This window comes from Liolophura sinensis, chromosome 13, assembly GCF_032854445.1.
Source record: "Liolophura sinensis isolate JHLJ2023 chromosome 13, CUHK_Ljap_v2, whole genome shotgun sequence".
Taxonomy (NCBI): Eukaryota; Metazoa; Mollusca; class Polyplacophora; order Chitonida; family Chitonidae; genus Liolophura; species Liolophura sinensis.
In genome coordinates, this window is record NC_088307.1 from 23,260,584 (window position 1) to 23,286,227 (window position 25,644).

Below are 25,644 nucleotides of genomic sequence, written 5' to 3' on the forward strand. Positions count from 1 at the left end.
TTGGCCTCACTCTGGATTTCACGATGTAAGTTGTGAGTACTGTATATCACATGAAGAAATCATGTGTTACATCATATGCACATCCTCCCTGGTGCCTTTTGGCCTCACTCTTGATTTCACGATGTAAGTTGTGAGTACTGTATATCACTATGAAGAAATCGTGTGTTACATCATATGCACATCCTCCCTGATGCCTTTTGGCCTCACTCTTGATTTCACGATGTAAGTTGTGAATACTGTATATCACTATGAAGAAATCGTGTGTTACATCATATGCACATCCTCCCTGGTGCCTTTTGGCCTCACTCTTGATTTCAAGATGTAAGTTGTGAGTACTGTATATCACATGAAGAAATCGTGTGTTACATCATATGCACATCCTCCCTGATGCCTTTTGGCCTCACTCTTGATTTCACGATTTAAGCTGTGAGTACTGTATATCACATGAAGAAATCGTGTGTTACATCATATGCACATCCTCCCTGGTGCCTTTTGGCCTCACTCTTGATTTCATGATGTAAGCTGTGAGTACTGTATATCACCAAAAGTTTGGTTCTATAAAAATACACTTTCAGAAGCCATAAAATGATACCTTTGATGTCAATTAACATTTAAGTTTTTCCAATAAGAAATTGATTGAACTTTCACAAAGAACTCTTAAGGTCGATGAATCAGTCAAAATTAAAGAAAGTGTGTCATCTGAAAAATGCTGTATTTTAGGTGAAATACATAAAGTAAACACTTCAAGAGTGAAATATAATTAGCAGCTTTTTATTGATTCTACACCTTTCTGCATGGTCCGGCCCCGCTTTGGGAGCAGTAGATCCAGGGTCAATCCTGGATTGAGTCACACCTAAGACCTTAAAAGAGGCGTTCAGCATGAAGGGGACAGTGTAACAACTGGTTGACCCGTATCAGTATAATGGCTTGGGCGGGGCCGCTTACTTGCCTTCGGTATGGCGTCTCAGTGAAGAAGCACTAGATAAAAGAGGCATGGAAATCCGTCCTGCAACAAGGAGGCACATTACATGCACCCTAAGGATGACTGAAAAGTTGTTAAGTACGACGTTAAACCCCAAGCACTCACTCACTCACCTTTCTGTGTGACCAGTATTGATCTTTATGGAGGGAAGGGTGCGCACTATTGATTTTATTAGGTGAATAGCAAATTTGCATTTACAGGCATGAGTAAAATTGTACTTGTAGAATTAAAGAACACGGTTTCTTTATGTGATAATATGTATACATGCAGATATCAGTATTTGTTATCTGGTTTTAATTATCAGACCTAAGAAATAAGAAATCTACATTACAAGTACATTTATAGCAAAAAAGAAAAAAAACAATCTCATTTTGAATTAAAAGCTGTGTCATGCATTTTCATGGGAATTCTGATGGTATTATTCTTTTGGCAACAGCTAATTATATTCCTGCATTTTCTACATTATTGTGAACAAACATGTGGCCAACAGCTGACCACTACTGAAAGCTGACTTCCATGTGACCCTGGAGCATGACCGGTTGACCCATATACATCTCTGTATTGTGTGGTGCTAAGTGGCCATAACTTTAACCCTTTATAAGCCATGAAGGGGCAGCACGCAAGCGTGGTGCAATGCCCTAAGAGCCTCCCACCAATGCAATTGCTGTGAGTTCAAGTCCAGCACATGCTGACTTCTTCTCCAGCCTTACATGAGAAAGTCCATCTGCAGCCTGCGGATGGCTTTGGGTGTACCGTGGGCTCTGCGCAGTTTCCTCCCACAATAATGCTGTAATCTTTGTATAAGTGAAATATTCTTCAGTACGACATAAAGCACCAATCAAATATATAAACAGTCCTTGAGTAATACATGTTCAAAACCGGGACTAAGATGTATGATGCATGTCAGTCTAATCATTAAGCTTTTATATGCCTTGGTGTAAAGATCTATCAGTCATCTAGTTTATAACTACCAGTTATTCAGTGATTTATTACTGCATTTTACCTAGAGTTTGGAATGTAAAATTGCAATTTCAGAAACACATTAAAGCCTTAAAATGATACTTTTCATGCCGTCACTTTATAATATTCTCTGATAAGAAATGATCAAACTCTCACAAAAACTCTTTAAATGGGCCTATATGAGGTGGATGAATCAGTTAGAAAGTGTCCCTTAAAAATGCTAAACTCTAGGTGAATTTTAGTCAGTGAGTATTTTGAGCCTTATTTTAGACCATATGCAGCAAATGAGCAACTTTGTCATCAGCTTACAAATAAATCGATGAAAAATGAATGGATAAAATAAGGCTTTAAACTGAAACTGCTGGTGTGTAAAAATTTACTTGCTTTGGGTACTACATATTTTGTTTTTATTATGTTTTTACCCAACATGTGTCAAAAAGCAAAGATAAATACATCATGCCTGCTGATAGACAAGTAAATTATACACGGGTGAAGAGTTAACCTATGTGATAGACATATCCATGCTTTTTGATTAATATATTCCTGTGCCAATGCAGGCATGTCTTTCAGCATACCTGTGTGATATACCTTTATGATTGTATCTGTCCTTAATCATTAATATAGGTCAGCTTCAGGTGAACTAGTTGGGTATGCTTCAATGAATAGTAAGAGTGAGGCTTCCAAGTGGGGGTAATGTCTACATAAAGGTGTTAAACTTAAAATCCTTCTGAATTAAAACATTTTTGGGAAGATGTAGTAAATTGCACTTTTGTAGAAATCAGGAACTGTGAATGTTCATTGCTTGGTTTTGCGGGCTTAAGCCGTGGTGAACGTGAAAAACTTCTGTACCATCTTGTGAAGTTCTTGACTTCCCACCCAAATTGTCCCCCCTTGCAATAACCTGTAGACAGGGGTCAAGTTTAGCATGTTACCTGGCTGTATTTACCTGCGGAATGCCTACCTGTATGACTTAACGAGATTTGTTGATCAGTGCATGTATCTTAATACCCAGACCCACTAGCAGGTAATTAACTTTGTTAATAACTTAGCTATAAACCCTTACCATACATACTTGTAGATAGTTGATAGTCAGTGCCTATGTTTTTGTGAAAGCTGAATGATGCAAAAAAACAGGTCCCACATTCCCACAATTCAGTCAGCCATAATCTTGAGAACAAATTTTCATAGCACTGATGCCTATTTTTGATCTTTTTCTGGTAGAATCTGTCGGAACGAAAGAAAAAGTCTGGCGATGAGCGAAGGAAGCTAGAGGAGGAGTTAGAAGAGGTGAAAGCGCAATACGAGGTAAGTCTCAGGCTCAGACGACACGGGAGTGTACATCATATGCTGCAGGTAAATACCCTACCCCCGTCTGGGGCCAGTGAGTTCGACCCAGTTTCAGCATCAGTCGTCATACCTCTGTTTGTATCCTACACTACCTAGCTCATTATCATGCTCGGGACAGGTGAGTGTAAGTGGGTACCTGCTCAGGTATGTCTGTGGATCCGACGAGACGAACTTCACCTGAGTCAGTGCTAATTCTCCCAAACAACATAACGTGGACTAAAGGTCACCCAGCTTAAGAACTGCATGTATACATACACGTCCAGTTACGGCCAGTGCGTTGTATGACATGTACCGTCAGTGATCATACGTGGATTTAATATCCTGCTTTAATACCTGAGAACTGTCAACAACCAAGGATGATATGGTGCAGTGCTACTGCATCTTGATTTTATGATATTGGATTTTCACATGTGTTCACCAACTCGATTCAAGAATTATTTGCTGTGAAGTTACAGCTTCCTGTTTTGTAGTTGACATTTCTGACTCAGATTGGATTGATACCTGGAGGAGGCGATTACCAGGAAGATTAATCAACAGATTCCATTCACGGGACTTGCCTCATATTTTTGGAAAATCACATCTCACATGCATGTGATAATTACCTCACTGTTCTGCATCTGAAACTGTGAAAATAGTGGGTTGCAATTGTTATTATTATACATACCATACAAGTAGTGTGGAAGAGACAGTGCGATGTGCGTTGAATTCTGTTGAAAATGTCGATAAATTTGTGTGCACAGACTTTGTTGGTGCTGAAGTTGATGAAATGTTGAAATATTTCTGCATTGCACAGAAAAAACAACTGTTGTTATTAGTTGTGAAGCATCTGGCCAGAAGGTAACTGCACACATTGCTAATATTGACTGATACGCAATTGTATCAATTTTTTTGTCATGCCAAGCGTTCATACGACTTTGGGATATTTTTTGTTGCATCCATGAATGACAGATTTGCTTGGAATATTGCTGTGTTGTGATTAAGAGTTACCTTGGATACGCAGTATAATTCACTTTTGTTGATAACTGTCTAATATACTGCCATCATCAGCAAAAATGGGAATTGCCAACTCTGTATATCAAATGTTCTGGGGCCAAAAACAGATTCAGAGTGAGGTAAGAAAGGTTTTAGTATTTGTTTAAATTTTTTTTTTGCGTTAAGTCGACAATTTTTTTTGTGAACACAAAGTGGAAGCCAGATTTTGGTTCCCTCAGCTGGTAAGGTGATTGATTTCACCCCTTGATTTACTATACTGAAATCAGTATAATGTACCGATGCACTCCAGCATCTTTTTTCATCAACATGTTCACAGTGCTCGAAGTCCAATTTCACCCAGTAGCTGACCACCATAATAACACCGGAGTAGGGACAAACCATTTCATATTTTACATCATACATGTAAAATCAAGTTCTTTATAAATTATTAATTGTGTTTAGGTTACAGTCAGTTACAGCACAGCATATATACATAATGAAAAAAAAACTACGAAAACTCAAATTGGATTTTAAAAAAATTCCCTTATGAAAACAAAAGTTTGAAACTGTGGTTGGAAAGTGACAGTGTAGAAATTTGGTATGGTTTTGTTGTTTTTTTTTTCTTATACCAGTTCTCCACTTCAGAACGTTAAATTTTTTACTTACATACACATATATAGGTATAACAGTAAGATTTTTCTGATGTGGAGAAATTCTCAGCATTCTACATCTTTGTATTCCGACTGCAATTTCAAATGTCTTGTTCTTATCAAGGAAATGGATATACACATATATAAATACACACACAGCATGTGACATTCCTGAAATCCTGTTCCACAACATGTGCAGGTGTAGTTTATGGAAACCTTTATAGATGCAGATGGTTCACGGTGTTTTGTGGCATGCAGGCATGTTCTGCTTAATGCAGGTCAATTGCCTGTAGGCAGACCACACTTCTAGTGTATACAGTGTGCAGCAAACACTCAGGCCCATTTTTGTGTTAGAGCTGAACTCAATGTTTGCTGAAGAAAATAATTATACTCACATAGATCTATTTTCAGCACAATGTTGCTGTTGTATTTTGGACGTAGAATTGGCTACAGGCAACGTTACTTTGAAGAAGGTTGATGGCAGAGAAAAAAGTTTCTGAGCAAGTCATGAATAAATTGTCATTTGCAAGTTTTGTTCATGCAGGACGACTTATCATGTGTCATGTATTTACTAGGGACAACCATGTATTGCGTACATGCACACCTATATCTGTCTGCACACCTATATCTGTCCACACACCAATATCTGTCTGCACACCTATATCTGTCTGCACACCTATATCTGTCTGCACACCTATAATTGTCTGCACAACTATATCTGTCTGCACATTTATATCTGTCTGCACACCTATATCTGTCTGCACACTTATATCTGACTGCAAACTTATATCTGACTGCACACCTATATCTGTCTGCACAACTATATCTGTCTGCACACTTATATCTGTCTGTACACCCTATGCAGCTGTTTGTCTGTTTTGACTTTCAATTTTGGGAAAAGTAGTGGTATGCAGACTATTCAAACCTCGAAATAGTGATCAGTTTTTCTTTTATTTATTCATCTGTGGAATTACATATCAAGGACATTACCTTGGAATTAGTCTGTTGTGCTTGCATTTTTTTGTGTATATCTACATTAAAGCTGAAGAAAAGTAAATGTACACCTGTAGCATTAGTGTTTAATATACTGCTGGCCCTGGATCACAAAGCGATCATAAAGACTAATGTCACAATTTTAGAGACTCTAAAATTGTTATTTTTATTGTAACAAGGTCAAAATATTAGGACAAGGTAAATTTGGGGTATGTTATTGCACAACAAATTTCAGCTAAAATGACGGAAAGGAACAAACCACATTTAATGACTAAAATTTTGACTTAAGTCTAAGATCGCTTTATGATCCCGAGGTAGGACATGTAGTAGAGGTCCTACTACATGGTATCGATCCAGACTCTATAACATTTGGTACACATTTTTTAAGTAGATTTTTCTTATGATATAAATATATGTGTAAATATATTTGCCAGTTACATAGCTGTACCGTCATCAGAAATGTCATCTTTTTTTTTGTGCTCTCTCTAAAAATACTGGTATTTGCAAGTAACAGGTGTTTTATCTCTTTAGTACACCTAGTAGAAATGCCAATTCAGCACTCAGCACTGATAGGTTAGAGCAAGGACGGGTAGGCCCGGTGTCAGTATAATGTAACTTGGTAGGGTGTTATGTGTGGTGTCTTCAGCATTATACCTCAGTGGTGGCAGCACTTTGGTGCCATGGACTCACCCTGCCACAAGAAGACACAATATATGCACACAATTACATTACTCTTGATGACAACTTGTCATCATATGGCTGAAAAATTGTGTAACATTAAACCCTAAGCATACATACATACATACATACATACATTCTTAAGGCATCATAGAACAAAAAAAGAACTTTTTACATACAATTACATACAAATTACACAGGTAAAGTTGTGCACGAATCCAGTAAATGTTTACATGTATCAGGTTAATTAACTGTCTTCTCGCTCTTTCATGAGGTACATATTAATCACATTATAATGAACCATTTTGAAAAAGTAGTCCGTCTGTCTGGTTATTGGTGCATGTAGACATAGACACTCTAGCAAAATGAGAGAATTGTTAGTTAAAAAGTAGTCCGTCTGTCCGGTTATTGGTGCATGTAGACATAGACAGCAAAACAAGAGATTTGTTAGCTAAAAAGTAGTCCATGTGTCTGCTTTTTGGTGCACGTAGACCTAGACACTCTAGCAAAATGAGAGAATTGTTAGTTAAAATGTTGATTAGATTGTTTTGTTGCATGGAATGCACATATTGAGCCATTTTCACATTATTGTGCATTATCATACCTGAACTGGGAAACTTGCACATGTAATAACGAACCTTTTAAACTGACCAATGAAACAAATATTACCAGACAATCTTTATTATTTAATACCAACTGTTACCTTGGTTATTCCACCTACACCTTTGATTGAGAGATTGGGCAATCACATTAGTGTTGTGAAACATGTTAGGTGGTATTTATTTCAGTGAAACATTAAAAAATACAAGACAAACGTGAAAAAGTTGGCCAGTAACTTACCAAAGGTCAGTGGTTTACACCAGTTTCTTTCACACATAAACTGATCACCATCTTCATTGAAGTTTACTCAGCCATATATATTGTATTGCACCTAAAGCTTTGTGTATAAAAATGCGCTTTCAGAAGAATACGAAGGCCTTAAAATGGTGCTAATGCTTGTTTTTCTGAAAAACAAGAAATTATTGTAACTTCAAAAAAAAAAAAAAAGTCTGATGAAGCCCTATAAGGTGAATGAATCCATCATTCAGAATCGAGAAAAATGTTTCAATTGAAAAATGCCAGACTTCAGGGGAAGCTCAGTGCATACGCACACTCATGTAGGTGAATGTTTTCACCCTATAAACTATATTCACATGCTGGCGTCCTCTCCGACTGTACTTGGGAAGGTCTGCCAGCAGCCTGCGGATGGTCCCGAGTTTCTCCCCGGGCTCTGGTTACATTGAGACAGAATGTATATATATAACTTACTTCCCAACTTTCGGGGCCTTTGGGGCTAAAGAGGTTAACATGCCAAAGCAAGCAATGACCCAGGAGCCTTCCACCATTGTGGTTGCTATGAGTTAAAGTCCAGCTCATGCTGGCTTCCTCTCCAGCCGTACGTGGGAAGGTCTGACAGCTACCTGAGGATGGTTGTGGGTTTACCCCGGGCTCTGTCTGGTTCCCTCCCACCATAATGTTGGCTGCCGTCATATAAGTGAAATATTCTTGAGTACGGCGTAAAACACCAATCAAATAAATGAATAAATTTAAACTATATTCACCGAGTGCATAATATTGACTCTATACTGCATGTACACACACAAGCAGCAGTTCTTTTACCATGGCTATGAATTTCAAGTCTGTCTCCATTCCTGGTACCGGGTACTATTAAAGTTTCATTTCTATGTGCAAGGATGTCTGCTTATTTCTACATAAAATAAAACATGTGTAATATATGCACATTAACATGTCCAAATCATGTGGGCCAGCCAGCAAGAAACTGGTGCATACTAACTTATGTTAGGGTTGTGTTTTTCCGCCAGGCAGATCTCTAATTACAACCTTATGTTTCTGATAGCCCAGGCATATGCATACATGGAATGTACCTTTCAGGCTGTGACATTGGGATGAAGGTGCCTCACAATTCACATTTATGGTTGTTTGAGGCTATTTTTGGAGTAAGTTGCATCTTGTAATATGAAATGTACATGCACAAACAAGTTATGAATCACAAAGTTAAGGTGCATTTTAATTTCGTGAGTAAATTAAGTTTAGTTTAGCCTTACCTGTGCTTAAATAAGTAAATTGTACAAGTCATATGTAGAGAGTTATAGCATTTGTGATGTTCACGAGTTCCGCTATTAACATATCTTGATGCATGAAGCTTCTAATTATTTATTTGATTGTTTCATTTATTTAATTGATATTTTACGCTGTACTCAAGAATATTTTACATATGTAACAGGGTGATATGTAAGCTCTATCTGCCTCTGGCTTATTGGAGGGAATTTCCCTTAGTCTAGTGGTTGGAGTGTGGATTCCAAACCCAGAGATAATGTTGCACTGAAATAGATATCAATTAACCATTCTTTCACAACACCAATTGCCCAAGGTGTAGGTGCGGTAACCAAGGTAACAGCTGATTTTAAATAATAAAGATTGTCTTGCAGCATTTGTTTGATTGGTCAGTTTCAAAGGTTCGTTATTAAATGTGCAAGTTTGCCAATTCAGGTATGGTAATGACTCAATATGTGCACTACATAAACTAAGCTTTTGTTATGATAAAAAATCGAGTTACATGAATAATTCATGAGCCAGCTACCTGAAAGCGTTTTGTTTATAATGAGTCATCTGTTATTGACAATGCCGTATTTTTGCCCGTCAACTGAGGGTAGGGGGTATACCACAGCATGGAAAACAAAATTGTATAATCAAGCCAATGGAAAAAAAAAGGATTTCGTCTTTATGTTACAGTTGTGTTATGAAAGAACATATTGTTTGCAGTATGTAAAAAACAGGTGCTTCATTTCACCAGTAATAAAGTCAAAATCAGTTTTTTGAAATAAGAAACTTACGTACACGTATACAAGAGAGCCACATGTCTTTTTAGTTGATTTTTTTTGGCTGTGGCTTATCATATTGTCTCCATTGTAATTTTTTCAGACGATAGCTGTTACCTCTTTTGAACATCTGGGCACAGTCCATTTAATTTACCTGGAGCATTAGAGAGCTGATGCCCATCAGTGATAACTGACAAACTGCCCATTGGCTGCTCCTACATGTACCTTATTTATTTTGTTTGATATTGTAAACATTGTACATATATTTATTTTGTTTGAGATTATAAACATCGCACATATATTTATTTTGTTTGAGATTGTAAACATCTTACATATATTTATTTTGTTTGAGATTGTAAACATCTTACATATATTTATTTTGTTTGAGATTGTTAACATCTTACATATATTTATTTTGTTTGAGATTGTAAACATCTTACATATATTTATTTTGTTTGAGATTGTTAACATCTTACATATGTTTATTTGTTTTGAGATTATAAACATCATACAGATATACATGTATTATGAACAGATGTTTGGTTTTGATCCAGACATTTTATTGTTGTTCTTGTCTGTCATATGTAATATACACAAGATCTGGTTGAATAATGATTGTGTGGTCTTGGCTGGCTCAGTGGTATAATACGTAGTCACTAGACACCACGATGAGCTGTTGTACTATGAGATGAAGCTTTATGTGTTATATCAGCTGTCTTGGCTCTCACTGTCCAAAGCTGTTAAAAGTCTGATCACATTGCGACTCTCAGGCTCTTGACCAAATTAATCCAAATGATATAAATAAATTCTAACAACCTTACAGACGATGCTGATGTTTCGTAAAAGGAAATTGGTTTGGATATTGTAAATTAATAGCAATAAAGTTCGATTGGATTAGTGCTGATTGATTATTTGTCAAAAATTTCTTTTATAGCCTCTTGAAACACCAATAAATAATTTCTTTTCTTTCGATTGTATTGGATTGAGGTGTACCTACCAAGGCTAATTATTAAATTAGTGAATTATGTAACTGTGTATAAATGCACCAAGATGCGGTTACATGTATATGTCAGAAATTTGCAAAATGTAATGCTAAGTCAACTCATCACATGCTTTTATTTACAGGAAGAAATCAATTCCCTGAAAAACAAACTTCGGAAACAGAAATCCTCAACTGATGCTGCTACAGCGGAGCAGGTAATGTATCATAGTGATTTTGAGACGATTTTCTCATCACATTTAAGAATGTGATTTTAAGAACCAATGTCAAATTTAAGTCAAATCCATCTCATGTTGGCTTGCTCTTTGGTCGTACGTGGGAAGGTCCACCAACTATCTGCTGATCTTCGTGGGTTTTCTCTCGCCATATTGATGGCTGTCTTATAAGTCTATCAAGTACAATGCAACATGACACAGACCAGTTATTTTGGATAAATTTATTTATTTATTTGATTGGTGTTTTAGGCCGTACTCAAGAATATTTCACTTATACAACGGCGACCAGCATTATGGTGGGAGGAACCCGGGCGGAGCCTGGAGGAAACCCACGACCATCCACAGGTTCCTGGCAGACCTTCCTACTTACGGCCGATTTTGGATATACATGTATTAAATATTTGTTTATGATTGCTTGTTAGGGCTGCCAAAGTAGTTACGCCCAAATTCGATACATGGGGTTGAAAGTCGTCCTAGATTGTCAGTCAGAGAAAATCTACTGTGGTCGGCTTTTGTTAAAGTTGCGATATAATATACCTGGTCTAAACATTTGAATTGTAGGTGGCGCAGTTAGAAAAGGAGATAACAGAGGAGTGGCAGGAGAAGACAGAGAAGATGATGAAAGCTGCAGAGGACAAGCACAAGAGAGCTCTTCGGGAAATGGAGGAGGAAAAGATACAGGCTCAGCAAAATGTTAAAGATTTGGAAAAGAAGGTGATGATGCAGAGGAGAAATACCTTGAATACTGTAATGTTGTCAGCTAAATGTATTATTTACTCAGTCAAAAAAGCTATAAACTATTTATTGAAATTTCCTGTAATTTAGAAAAGTGCCAATGAATATAAAGATCATGGAAGTATATTCTGCATTGTGGCTGATGTCAGGATTGCATTGACAGATCACATGACACTTTTACCACTTTGTGATAATTTAAAGTTTCCTATTGCCCTGATAAGCTAGGTTTATGTCTTGTTAAAATATTTGGCTCAAGCAGTTGCAGAAGTGCAGTAGTTCAGTTCATTAATAAAAAGTTTATTTTCAAAAAACAAAACAAAACAAAAAAAAAATGAAGTTAAGCAGCTGGTTTGCTTTCCAGATTTGTAGAAAATAATGTAATGTTGCTGTTACACTGTTCATGAGTTATTATGCTCAGTTTGTGACATGTTAACAACTAGCCCATTCAAAATGGCATCCAAAATCTTGATCATGTGACAAGGGGAAAAAACCTGCTTTGGTGTCATTTGGTGTGACCTCACCTAACTTTGAAACTATAATGAAATGATATCGTATATATATAAGATGAGTTTGTTCTTACATTGAGACAGAATGTATATATATGTATCTTACTTCGCAACTTTGGGGGCCTTCGGGGCTAAAGAGGTTAACATGCCAAAGCAGCGCAATGACCCAGGAGCCTCCCACCAATGTGGTCGCTGTGAGTTTAAGTCCAGCTTATGCTGGCTTCCTCTCTGGCCGTACGTGGGAAGGTCTGACAGCTACCTGAGGATGGTTGTGGGTTTACCCCGGGCTCTGTCTGGTTTCCTCCCACCATAATGTTGGCTGCTGTCATATAAGTGAAATATTTTTGAGTACGGCATAAAACATGAATCAAATAAATAAATACTTTCCCAGTTTTGTACATGGTACAGCATGTGACCATATTTGTTTCCAGGTTCAGGTGTTGAAAAGCTCTGGTAGTGACAGTGACCAGAAGGTAACCATTTTACAGTCTCGTGTAGAGGAACTGGAGGCATGGAAAGATAAGGTAGGTAAAGCATATCGTCAGTAACTCGCCTAAGATTGGTGGTTTATTCCGGCCATTCCAGTTTTCTCCATCCTTAAAATTGACTGTCCATGTTTAAGTGAAGAATTCCTGAATGCATCGTTAACAAACAATCTAATAAGTAAACAAGATCCTAAATCTCTAAATGTCCAATTTCGGCATTTGAGACAAATGGATTTTTCTAACATTTGATTGATTGTTTTCTGTTCTATTACGTAACATTTTGATTGGTTTTTGTGTTTTCCAGTATGATATTTTTCTCTAACATTTGATTGGTTGTTGTGTTTTTCTGTATGATAACTTTTCTAACATTGATTGGTTGTTGTGTTTTTCTGTATGATAACTTTTCTAACATTGATTGGTTGTTGTGTTTTCTAGTATGATAACCTGAGATCTCAGGCAGCTGTGATGAAGGAGAGATATGAGGAGAGGATCACAGAGTTAGAGGAAAGGTTAAATGAGACTAGTGCTGCAGCTGCCAAGGGGGGCAACTCTCAGGATGTTGCCAGTGAGGTAAGTAAAATGTAAACACATGTACAATGTATATACAATGTATTTCCTTGTAGCAGACTGATCTAAAGGCACATATGTTTATAGTGCTTCATCACTAGAACGCCAGGCACAAGACACCAGGCAAAGGACACCAGGCACAAGACACCAGGCACATTGACAATATGAACAGCAGTGCTTGACATCTGTTTATTGGATTATTTCTTTAATGTGATTTATGGCCATTTAGTTTGATTGAGGTCTTTCATGCATGAAGTGTAATTAATTTTAAGCCTTTTCCACTCATGAAACTGACTTCCATCTTAACTCCCATGAATAAGCGTCAATCAAATAAATCAATATTAAGGGTTTTAAACTGGTGCCTAGATTGTATTCCCATGATAGAGAAGAAGTGTATTGTGTACATCTATATTTGTTTGGACTTTCCCTATTTTGGTAATGTGATATTACACCGTACAAGCCAAAAAGTTCATCGGCTTTGTACTGTGTCCATATTAAGTTTTTGAACTGAGGGCAATTATAGAATGGCTCTGAAGAAGTTAGTCCTCTTTAACGTTTTCCTGTATGATGACCTGTGAATTGTTCCTACATGTATTTGATAATGTGATATATTGTTGTCAGGTGAAGAAGATCATGAGCTCTGTATATCACAGTCTGAGAGGCCAGCTGGAGGCTGAGAAGTCTTACAAGGGACAAGAGACCCTGGCCATCATACTCAGCACTATCAAGGTATCTATACCTGTAACCTTCGGAATAACTTACCCCATGTAACTTTCAGAATAACTTACCTGTAGAATAATTTACCTGAAGAATAGCTTACCCAATTTAACTTTCAGAATAACTTACCTGAAGAATAGCTTACCCCATGTAACCTTCAGAATAACTTACCTGTAGAATAACTTTCCATAAAATAACTTACGCCATGTAACCTTCAGAATAACTTACCTATAGAAAATCATACCTGAAGGATAACTTATCTGAAGGTTAACTAAAATACCTGTAGAATAACTTACCTGAAGAATAACTTACCTGAAGAATAACTTTCCTGAAGGATAACTTACCTGAAGGATAACTAAAATGCCTATAGAATAGCTTATACCGTGTAACCTTCCAAATAACTTACCTGTAGAGTAACTTACCTATGGAATAACTTACCCCATGTAACCTTCAGAATAACTTACCTGTAGAATAACTTAACTTACAGAATAGCTTACCTGCAGGATAACTTATCTGCAGAAAAACTTACTGCTGGATAACTTACATACAGAATAACCGACTGTAGAATATAACTTACCTGTAGAATAAATGACAAGTAGAATAGCTTACTTGCAGTATGACCTACCTGTAGAGTAACTTTGATGTATACTTTGAAAAAGGTGTCCTCCAAGAAAGATGCATTGTTCAAAATATCAAATGCTAGAAATTTTTTCTTGAATATTCATTTTGTTCTTCCAAGAATAAAACTTTGTTTTCTGATGTTAATGGTTTATAGTGGGTAGATCGTGTCAAGTCATTAGCAATCGGAAATATTTTGGGTAAAATAAGAAAAAAGGTGTTTGTACAATGCTCTCACTAATGATAGATCACCACTGTTCTTCGCAGAGTGAGACTCTGAAAATGGTGAAGAATGAAGGTGGGGAAGCTGAAGAAAGTGAAGAAGAAAGTGAAGAGGAAGAAGAGGAAAGTGAAGAAGAGGCTGAAGAAGAGGAAGTTGTTGTTGAAACCATATCAGCCCAAACAGCAAAGCCCATTCAGGGGGCTTCACCTTCAAAAGTGACCTCTGGTGGGAAGGCAGTGAAGAAAGAGGAGAGAACTATGGAGTCAATAGAGGACCAAATACTTTCACAACTTGTTGGTAAGGACATCATGTGCAAAGTTAGGACCATATTTAGAAAAACAATGGAACTATCTGATCCCAAACTTGCAAGAGTGGGAAGTAAAAAGTAAATTTTTTCCATCGAATTAAAATCAAAATAACGCTCACAAAGGGCTTTTAAATTATTGGCTGAAAGAAAGTTGTATACAAACCAAACATAGCAAATGTATGAACTGGACGTTGTATTGACCTTACAGTTACTTGAATACATGTATGATATTTCAGCTATACTGCAAAATGGTATTAAATTTGTTTAGGTTTATATAAAGATTACCTTAGAATGTATTTTTAGACATTTCATAATTCATAAATTTCATAATTGTATCTATCCTTTGGTTGAAATAAAAATGAACTTTTCCTGTTTACTATTAAGGTACAGAAGGAATGACAGTAACTGACAGCAAGCCAGAAAAAGCTAAAGGTGAGTGGTATTCTCTATCTGAGAATCCAGTTTGAAAAACTTCCTGCAAAGGCTTGAATGTGAATCCAATCTTTTATGACATGGGCTACAAACTATATCATACTTTATTTTACATAAAACACCAATCAAACAAACAAATAAATTAAACAAATTATGTTTTACAAAGATGTTAATAAATTTAGCAAAGATTCTAAAATTTATGGAGGAAAATTATTTTACTTTTTGAAGGTTTGATATAGGTGTTGCAAAACTTACATGTAAGGATACCTGTATTTACTCCTAAATTTTTGCTGCTGTAATTCTTTCGCATGTTTGCAAGGTGTTTATGCACATTCTAAAAGCATTATTCTGTGTAGTGTAATAAAATTGTACTTTTTGTGAAGCCCTGAAAATGACCAGGTTTTGTTTCTCTTGTTTCTAAAACCAAATGAAAAAGTTGCTCTTTCATAGGTGAAAAGGTTGGGAAATTCAGACATTATATTAAAGAAATGGATTTTTTGATCATAGCATTAAGGGGATGAATGTTTTCAAGCTTATAACCTGAATATTCTTAGCTTGTCTATTTCAGAATTTAAGAATTATCTGTAATTTTGACTGTTTTTTTTCTGCTTTGAAAATATCTATGTGTGTTTCAGTAAACATTATTCCAATGACAAATCTTAATCATGATTTAAAAATTGACACGTTATCGTTTTCAGAACCATCAAAGGGTGGAGAAGATGTGATCAAAGCATCAACAAATAAAATTACTGGTGACAAAGGGAACAAATATTACAGTGAGGAATTAGATAAATCAAAAGGTGAGAAAGTTGGAACTTTTTTGTACAGGTAGTAAGTTTAGTAATAATGGCTTCTTTTTGTTGGAGTCCTGTATTTCACCTAAAGTTTCATAGAAAAAAATATACAACCTGAAGCGTATAAAAACCTTAAATGATAATTTTCACTTTTTCTGATAAGAAATTATTTAAACTTTACGAATAAGTGGGCTTATAAGGTGGATGCTTCAGTCAGAATCACACAAATTATGTCACTAGATAGATGCTAAGCTTTCAGAGATCTGGAACGTACAAAAATTGTTTTCACCTAAAACGCTTTCGTAGCCTTTGTTATCTGAGCAGTCTGATTTGATTACGACCACTAGTCCTTGACAAGTGAGATCAGTTCAGGTGAAGAGTTCAAACCCAGTTCCTGATGGTTTGGCAGCTGTAAAGTGTGGGAAGGTTTCTCCTCTGTGTAGCATAGTGCACGTTTTTCTCTTTGGCTCTGTTGCATTTCCTGTACCTTTAAACTCCCTTACAGTCAGAGGTAACGTAACGTGAAGAACATTTGTGATTTGTTGTTATTGGCATGGTGTACAAATTTTTTGAGGGTCTCCATGGCTCAAGTGTTACAGGAATGCGATCGCTACGAGTTCAAGTCAACCGGCTTCCGCTTAGATACATGAAAGGTCTGCCAGCAACCTGCCGATTGTCATGGGTTTCCTCCCTCCATAATGTTTGTCATGGTCACATAAATAAAATAATCCTGAGTATGCTGTAAAACACCAATCAAATAAATAAATAATAATTCTTTATTTCTCAGCAGGAAAGACAGATATAAAGGCGACAGTTGAACCCAAAGTTAAAAGTTCCGAAGGAAAAACGGAGATAAAGGAAGTTATAGAGCCAGTAATAAAGAGTGAAAAAGATGCTATTACAGGCGATAAAGGGAACAAATACTACAGTGCAGAGCTGGACAAGGGGATATCTGCTTCAGGTAATCAAAACATAATAATGTTTGTGTCTTTCAGAATGTTTCCTGCTTTATCCACAGGAATGTTCTTTATAACTTGCTCTGGAGGCCAGGTACAGATTTGACTGGGTGGCTGGCTGGAGTTGGTCATTTGTCTGGTATACAGAGTGTGGATTTATGTGTGAAGAGGATATAGAATGACATTTAACTTTAAAGTTACATGTAGTCAAAATATTCTCTGTCATATTTTTTGTACCTGCTTGAAACTCCCAGCTGAACTATAAATAATTGCTTTTACCCAAATTTGTACTTCAACCCCCATTCAACCAGCTGCAGTGCAGTTCAGCCAGTCACTGAGCAGAGAGATGATTGGCTAAGCACTGAATGAGGAACCCCGCCCCTCCTGCCAGTCAACGAGAACCATCCATGCGGAATGGATGCCAAGATCTCTGCTGAAGATTTGTAATATTCACCCGACGATACCAAGGAGTACATCGAACACAAAATACAAAGCCTCCTGATGCAAAATTCAGTTGAGAAGGACTCCAACAACGGGAGATTTCTTTTTAACTGTTGTATTGTACATTGATTAACTAAGTGATTCAGTGAGTGAGTTCTGAAACAATAATGCAAAACTCAGATGACTTTACAATAAGAAACGTCAAAATTAAACCGAAACAAAAATAAAACCACACAAAAATGTTATGGCGTCATTCAGTGTCTAGTAAACATTTAAAATTGAAATTAATTTCATTTATATTTAAATATTAAACATTACAAGTTAGCGCAATAATTTAAGCTTTAAGAATTTAATGAAACTTTGGAAATATTTTTCAATTCACATAGAATACATACATAGTAAATGCTTGACTAATCAAGCAACAGATAAGGTATTATAACCAAAAATGGGTTACTCATTACTTGGAATATCGCAGAAATATTAACTCTCAAAATGCACATTTACCTATAAATTGTTATTAATAAACATTAATAAACAATCATATATCACAGTTAAAGCGATCATCACATTCCATCCATCACAGTAAAAGCGATCATCATATTCCATCCATCACAGTAAAAGCGATCATCACATTCCATCCATCACAGTGAAAGCGATCATTACATTCCATCCATCACAGTAAAAGCAATCATCACATTCCATCCATCACAGTAAAAGCGATCATCACATTCCATCCATCACAGTAAAAGCGATCATCACATTCCATCCATCACAGTAAAAGCGATCATCACATTCCATCCATCACAGTAAAAGTGATCATCACATTCCATCCATCACAGTAAAAGCGGTCATCACATTCCATCCATCACAGTAAAAGCGATCATCATATTCCATCCATCACAGTAAAAGCGATCATCACATTCCATCCATCACAGTGAAAGCGATCATTACATTCCATCCATCACAGTAAAAGCGATCATCACATTCCATCCATCACAGTAAAAGCGATCATCACATTCCATCCATCACAGTAAAAGCAATCATCACATTCCATCCATCACAGTAAAAGCCATCATCACATTCCATCCATCACAGTAAAAACGATCATCACATTCCATCCATCACAGTAAAAGCGGTCATCACATTCCATCTATCACAGTAAAAGCGATCATCACATTCCATCCATCACAGTAAAAGCGATCATCACATTCCATCCATCACAGTAAAAGCGATCATCACATTCCATCCATCACAGTAAAAGCGATCATTACATTCCATCGAAATCATTGATATGATACATATAGCATTCAGTCCCCCAGCTGATGTTTGTTTACAAACATGAAGATGGTCTAGCCCACATTAGGGGTGATAGATTGGTCTTTTATTTCAAAATTTCTCAAACATTTAAACCTTAGGAACATATCTTTCTACTTTTTCGGCTGTATAAAAACCATTCCAAAACACACAAAATAAATCTAATTGAATAAATGCAACTAGATGGAGGTAACAGATATATTCAAATCTGTACACCCGACACAAAAATGGACTGGCTGCCAAAATGAGGCAATTTTCAAAGCCTAAAAATGTACTAGAATGACAACGAAATTAGAGATAAATATGACAATTTGTCCATTCTATTTCACCCACATTGCAACAGTAATGCCATTTTATATCAGTATGTCAAAATTACCTAATGATTGGATCACTAGTAAAACATGTTGAACTGGGTTGTAAAGCCCTTCAAATAAGATGCGTATCCATATTGTCAGCTTGCTCAAGCAGGAGTGAGCATCAAGATTTTGGCTTGCTAACACGGAAAAGCGTCACGGGAGATATATGATGGGATCAGTTAGAAGCCAGACAGGTACACAGGCATTACGCAACACCTCCTGATTGTTGTAAAGCTGTTGATTTTATGTATCTGCTTCGTCCTGAACCTAAGGAACCAAATCTTCCCACCTAAAGGAACCCAAGCTTCCCACCCAATAAATCCAATTTTTCCACCCAAAGGAACTGAATTTGCTTTTCTAGAAAATATGTTCTCTGATTTTAAAGACAACCAATTTAAAGGGTCAGTGATCACAGAAATGAAAACTTGCCTAAAGATTTCATCTCTTTCCCGGTAAGATGAAAGAAAGGATTTGTCTGTGAATATTGAAATTTATTATCCACCCAAGGATATAAAGAACTTAAAGCATAGGGACATTTTCACTAATGGAAAACTAATAAAAAGGAAACCTCCCTGTACTCCGAATTTCCCTGTCACCCCAGAATCCAAAACAGCGGACACCAAGCAGGCTTTTCCTGATGCATGTGCTATTTTGAAGTTCCCTCACCCTAAACAGTATTGATGTCACTTAAATTTTTCCTGAACCAGTGTGTCCTACCCTGAAGTCATCACCCACAAGAGGCCTTTGACCCTTGCACACGCAGCTGCACCATTGACAGGATTCTCATGTGTGTAATTCATGTGCTGTAAATATCATATACCATGTTGACAGATGAATCTGGGGAGGGTTCTGAAGAAGATAGTGAAGATACATCAGAAAGTGAAAGTGAAAGTGATGCCAATGGTGGTGGTGTTGCACAACAGCAGGCAGATAAAGAAACCAACCCCATTGAGCATACTGATGTGATAAGTGAAACGGAAAGGGTTCTTGACACTGTGGATGAGGTACCAGAAAACGAGGCTTCTGAAACTGACAGTGGTAAGGAGGAATATCCTGATGATGATAGAGGATCAAATGCCCTTGATGAAACTGATGAAAAGAAGGAAGTTGGCGAGAAACGTATGGACACTGATACAGCTGAGCAAGATGAAGTTAAAACAGACATGGGAGAGATTGGAAATGATGAATCCCATACTGCTGATGGTGGCTATGTTTTTAATGCTGCTGGCGATGCGAGTGTTGATAATGATGCTCAGAGCAATGAAGTTTCACCTCCAAGTGACAGCGCTGGAAAATCTACCCACCCTGCAGATAATGACACAACTTCTCACCCACAGGATGAAGTTGGCTACACTCTTTCCTCCCAGGATCAAGTGATGGATGAACCACCTAAAGAAGGTGTCTACAATATGTAATGCAAGCAATAACACTTAAAGAATTTGTTTCAATTTTACATGTAATTTGGGCTTTATGTCTTTCACAGCTTATTTTATCATGCCACATAAGTTCTGTAGTGTCTCAAATCTGTGACTTTTTATTTATATTGCTGACTCTTCAGGATTTTCTTCCATAAAAGACTTCTATAACTATGGTATAAGGTATAATTCATTGTCATTGGTTCTGACAAATGGAATTACCCTGAATCTTCAAACTTTTTCAACCACCTCAGCAACCAGTATTTTGAAACATTTTGAGAGAACTATGGAGTGTAAAGAAATAATCGGCACAGAGTTATAAAACTTGCATCTTTAGTGACACAAACAAATAACTTTTTGGCTTCATTTTCGTAATAAATGTCTGCAAAAATAATACTGACAAAAGTGCTGTAGCTGTTATAGTATATATCAATGTTTCCCCTTCATATTAACCTGCACAGCTGCAGAAGAGACAAACGCTGCACCTGAGGAACAGGCCCAAACAGAAACCAAGGAGCTTAGTCACTCTGGCCGCTCCGATGAAATAACGATTAAAGGTGAAGCTGATGAGGAAAGCCAAACTTCAGAAGATGACCAGAATGATACAGATCCTGGAGAAAAGGAGAACAGAGAAAAAGGAGTAGCTGAAAATACTGTAAAAAGTGAAATAGGTGGGGGATGATTCAGACCAAGAGGCAGTAGCAAGTTTAGTTACACCTAAACACCAGCTTATAATTTTAGAACTTTTGAGCCTCTGATCTTTCCTTTCTGCACTTTGTCCACATGTAATATTTCTACCATTAAAAAAATCAGTATGAAGCATCATTAATGTTACAATTTAATTGCTTGGAAAATAAGATAAATTAAATCCTTCTTTATTTACTTAACTTGAATCTTAATTCAACTTAACTTGAATATAAAATTGATTGAATGCGTATATTCTGCACTTTTGACCTTAACCACCAAGGTCATTTGACTTCACAGTTTCATGTCCTTACATCACCATGTTATGTGTTACCCAAGCTACCTACCCTATTTCTGTGTTCATTAGAATCTAATCTGTTGTTCTGATATTCACGATCTCACTTAATAAAGCTTTGTGTTGTTTCACCTAATTCCGGAATGTTCTTGCCAAGACGCTTGTTTCTGGCAGAACCAGACAATTCCAGGTGGCATCGTTCCCTATCCAACAGAGGAATCTCCTGAACCACAACAAGAATTACTTGTACCCTGTCTTTACCAATTATAGGAATAAGCTTTGTGTTGTTTGCTTACACTGTTGCACAACCCCCAAACCCTTGGTTGTTGTTAAAAAGCCACTGGATGTTACACTTCTCTAACCAAGGAAAGGAGGACGTTACCATGCCACCACAAGAACTGGACACGTTCTACCTTAACCTGGCGTAAAACCAAGCTTCATGTGTGCCCCGTGGCATGTACGTGTACAATACCAAATCTTGAAATGTTGTTGGAGAAATAGACACTTTTTTTTTCTGAAACCCAATGTCTCCCTTCCTTAACCAACAGAAGGACCACCATCCCAAACCACAACAAGAACTGCATGTTCCTTGCCTTTACAAGTTGTAGAAACAAGCTTTGTCATGTTTGTTTGTGACACAACACCTAATAGTGAACTGTTGTTGAAACTGCACCTGATTGTTCCTGAAACCAGATGACACCCTTCCCGGCAACCTACAAGAGAACCACATGTGCCTTCCCTAACCACACCTCCAGCAAGCTCCCTCCTTGCTTGTTGACTAATATCACAATCTCTGAATCTTCTTGAATGTCTTTCAAGACTCTCCACCCAGCAGCACGCAGAGTCCACCTGTCTCCAGTATGGACTATGATGCGCCATTTGAAGGGCAGTCCATTGTAAAGGAGGAAACTTCTTCGGAAGAAGAACCTGTTCAGAAAGAGGAGCCCTCTGATGCTCACCACGTAGAAGAACCTTTGGCATCAGCAGAACCTTTTGCGCAAGAAAAACCTTCAGAGAAAGGGGATTCTCTTGCAACTGCTGAAGATGTGCCTAGTGAGAATGGAGTGTCAGAAGAAGGTGGAGTGTTCCACACAAATTCATGATGTGTAGTTTTGCAATCTTGAAATGTTACTTTTATATCACCGTTGTCTTGTGGTCAGTTCCAGCCTTGACATTCTTGATTTATCAAAAGAGCTGCCTGCATAGTTTTTTTTTCCAAATTTAAAGCATTTGCAAAAAAAAGGAAGTTGACAGAATTGTCCTTAGGTTCAAGCTCTTTGGTTATGGCTTGTGTGTCTGCATGATGAACGCAGCTGTTTTGCTTACAATGTGTATATTTAATTAATATTTGATTAAATGTTTGAAGATGGAGAGAATCTCTGGCTTGAGGAGAAAAATCCTATGGAAGTAAAATTCCCTAATGGACTTTCACTCAGCAAAGCCAATACACTAATCTTATAATCAGCTGTGTACGTACTGTGAAAAACAGTATTGTGCATGTCTATTACAAATACTGCAACACAGGGAAATATAGCTTCCAGAAAGCTGATTCGTCAGAAAGTTGTACATTTCCCTGATTGTTTATTGGAATTCAACAATATTCAAGCAAATAAAGAGGCACTGTGCAGTGAGGGATACAGTTCGATACAAGCCACTTAAAACATGGCTATTATTATGTAAATCTATATTTTGTATATTGTAGACAAATCCAAAAAGGATGCATCAAAAGAAGACAAGAAAGCTGAAAATCAAGATCATGCAGGTGAGTGTGGCGTTTGGTATTTCAGCATCTGTGTGATACAAAAGTTTATGGTATAATATATGAGCAACCTTTCTTTCTTTAGTTCCCACAAGGCTATTTCATAAGTTTTGCATTCCTAACATGACTGATGAACCTAAGCAATAAAGGCAGAGACTTTATGTGGCACATAAGACTTCAGTTGCAAAATGATTTTATAGGGGCCTTTATAGGGGCCGAGGAGCTAGAGTGCTAGCACGGCACAAGGCCTGTCACCAGTGTGGTCGCTGTGAGTTCCAGTACAGTGCATGCTGTCTGTTTCTCTAGTTGTAAATGTATGTGTATCTGGATAGGCCTTCCCCCAGACTTTGTCCAGTTTCCTTGTATCATAATGTTGGCCAACATTGTGTATAAAGTGAGGTACATGTATTATTTAGAGGTGTAATTAATAATAATAACACCAATACAAACAAATACATAGAAATCGATTTCAAAATTTTGTAAAATGGCTGGCATCATATGCCATTGCTGTGATCTTTAATCTTGCAAATTTGAAATGTTACTTTTAGATCACAATTGTCTTGTACCGTCAGTCACAACCTTGACATTCTGACAGTAGTATTTACTTCGAAAAATGAAGACTTTTCAATTGTTTGAGAAATATTTGTCTGGTGTTGGTAAGAAGACCCTCATTCTCTCGTGGTGGACTCACTTAGATTTTGTGTTTTACATCATTAAGGCTTTTCCTCCGCTGAAATAGAGGCCATGTTGTTTGGTTCCTCAACCAGCGGGTCTAAGAAACCTTTGCAAGCTGAAAAGCAAGCTGGGAAGGTAGTCGAACCCCTAGTGGCAAGCTCAGCTGCAGGTGTCAGCATGGGAGGTAACCCTTACCATGCTGAGAAGCTCGACAAAAAAGGCAAAGAGGAAGTCCCTGTAGAGGTGATAGAACCAATGATTGCCAGCTCGACAACTGCCTCATATTTAGGCGCCAAACCATCGGGAAGGGGAGACAAATCTGGTGATTATATGCCTCGACCTGAAGTATATATGTAATTGGTGTAGGCTCAAATGCAGATCATATACATTCTCTTGTGCTTTGGTTTGGGTATTACATGGGTGTATGCTTATCTAATTTACTATATCAATACTAGATGCATATTCTCTAGGTGCACTGTGTACTGGCATCACTGACCTAGCATTACATTTTTTTTTTTTTTTTTGCAATTTACATAATTTTGGGGCATCTGCTCATATGGTTTATGTATGTGATTTGAAGATTAATAATATGTAAAAGACAGCAAAAAAAAAAAAAAAAAATACTCAGTCAAAGATTGGCATCTTTGCCAGTAACGTGCAGATGGATTTGGGTTTCCCTCAGGTTCTCTCACGGTAAAAGTGAAAATATTATAGAGTATGCATGCATGGCATGAAACATTAAATGAAATAAATAAATTTGCCTACTTAAATATATTTACATGTATATGTAATGCCTGGAGCTGGTTTCGCCTGGGATTAAGATTAATCCCAGGTTTCACAAAGCATGCTTGATAGTGATAAATAGGCCTTTATAGCTATGTGCACTTTATACCTCCACAGCATATGTTGTCATGGTACCGGTTGTTAAGGGTTTACTTAGCTAAGTGTGCTTTCTGATACTGACTGCAGGACTCCCAATTTGCAAATGGCTTTCATCATTCATTTCAGACTTTTCATATGGCTCAGAACAAATTACAATTAATACGAAGTTTAGGCACTAAACAATTTAAGACAGCTTCGTATCTCAGAAGCTTATGATTGAGTAATGATGACATAAAGATTAGCTGCTTTCTGCTGTGGATACACATTTCCAGGTCCAAAAAAAAAGAAAAAAACACAACGCATTATGTATATGTTTGGCTAGAGAGGCCTTTATTTTGGTTAAGGTTTTGTGTAACGTGTACACATTTGTACCGTCCTGCTTCTAACCCTGTGCATAAAAGCTAGTTATCTCCCCTTACTTCTAAACACTTGTGCTTTGTTTTAAACTGCTTAATGGATTTGTTTTTATTAGAATTCTTCCAAAAACAATTTTTACATGTACAGAGGTCATGACCATGAAGATATACTAGTAGTTTGCTTTATCTTTACAAACACTGCTAGCTTCCTTTAGGTCGTGCTCAGAAAGTATGTTCCTATTTTTAACATGATCCATAGATACATGTATTTACTTCGTGTATGTTACATATATGTCATGGTTTGGGGCCCTGGGGCCACTTTCACAAAGCGGGGTACGATATTTATTTATCGTACATTTGACATACGATATTTTGTACGTCAAAATTAACATACCGTTGTCTCACATGTGTGATATCGCACAAGTACTACATCTTTGTGAAAGTGGTTCCT

At 37.1% G+C, this 25,644-nt stretch overlaps 1 protein-coding gene across 1 annotated transcript in view; it reads left to right on the forward strand.

Annotated features, from left to right (window-relative positions):
- The window catches only part of LOC135480995 (FK506-binding protein 5-like), a 90,403-nt gene that overhangs the window by 50,640 nt on the left and 14,119 nt on the right, over nt 1–25,644 (forward strand). Inside the window, exons 21-35 of the mRNA XM_064760926.1 lie at nt 3,164–3,247; nt 10,587–10,658; nt 11,238–11,390; nt 12,349–12,441; nt 12,838–12,972; nt 13,591–13,698; nt 14,572–14,824; nt 15,219–15,266; nt 15,965–16,066; nt 16,848–17,021; nt 19,959–20,525; nt 21,004–21,213; nt 22,341–22,598; nt 23,224–23,283; nt 23,999–24,277. Coding sequence (XP_064616996.1) covers nt 3,164–3,247; nt 10,587–10,658; nt 11,238–11,390; nt 12,349–12,441; nt 12,838–12,972; nt 13,591–13,698; nt 14,572–14,824; nt 15,219–15,266; nt 15,965–16,066; nt 16,848–17,021; nt 19,959–20,525; nt 21,004–21,213; nt 22,341–22,598; nt 23,224–23,283; nt 23,999–24,277 — 2,596 coding nt within the window. The remainder of the gene's footprint in view (nt 1–3,163; nt 3,248–10,586; nt 10,659–11,237; nt 11,391–12,348; nt 12,442–12,837; nt 12,973–13,590; nt 13,699–14,571; nt 14,825–15,218; nt 15,267–15,964; nt 16,067–16,847; nt 17,022–19,958; nt 20,526–21,003; nt 21,214–22,340; nt 22,599–23,223; nt 23,284–23,998; nt 24,278–25,644) is intronic.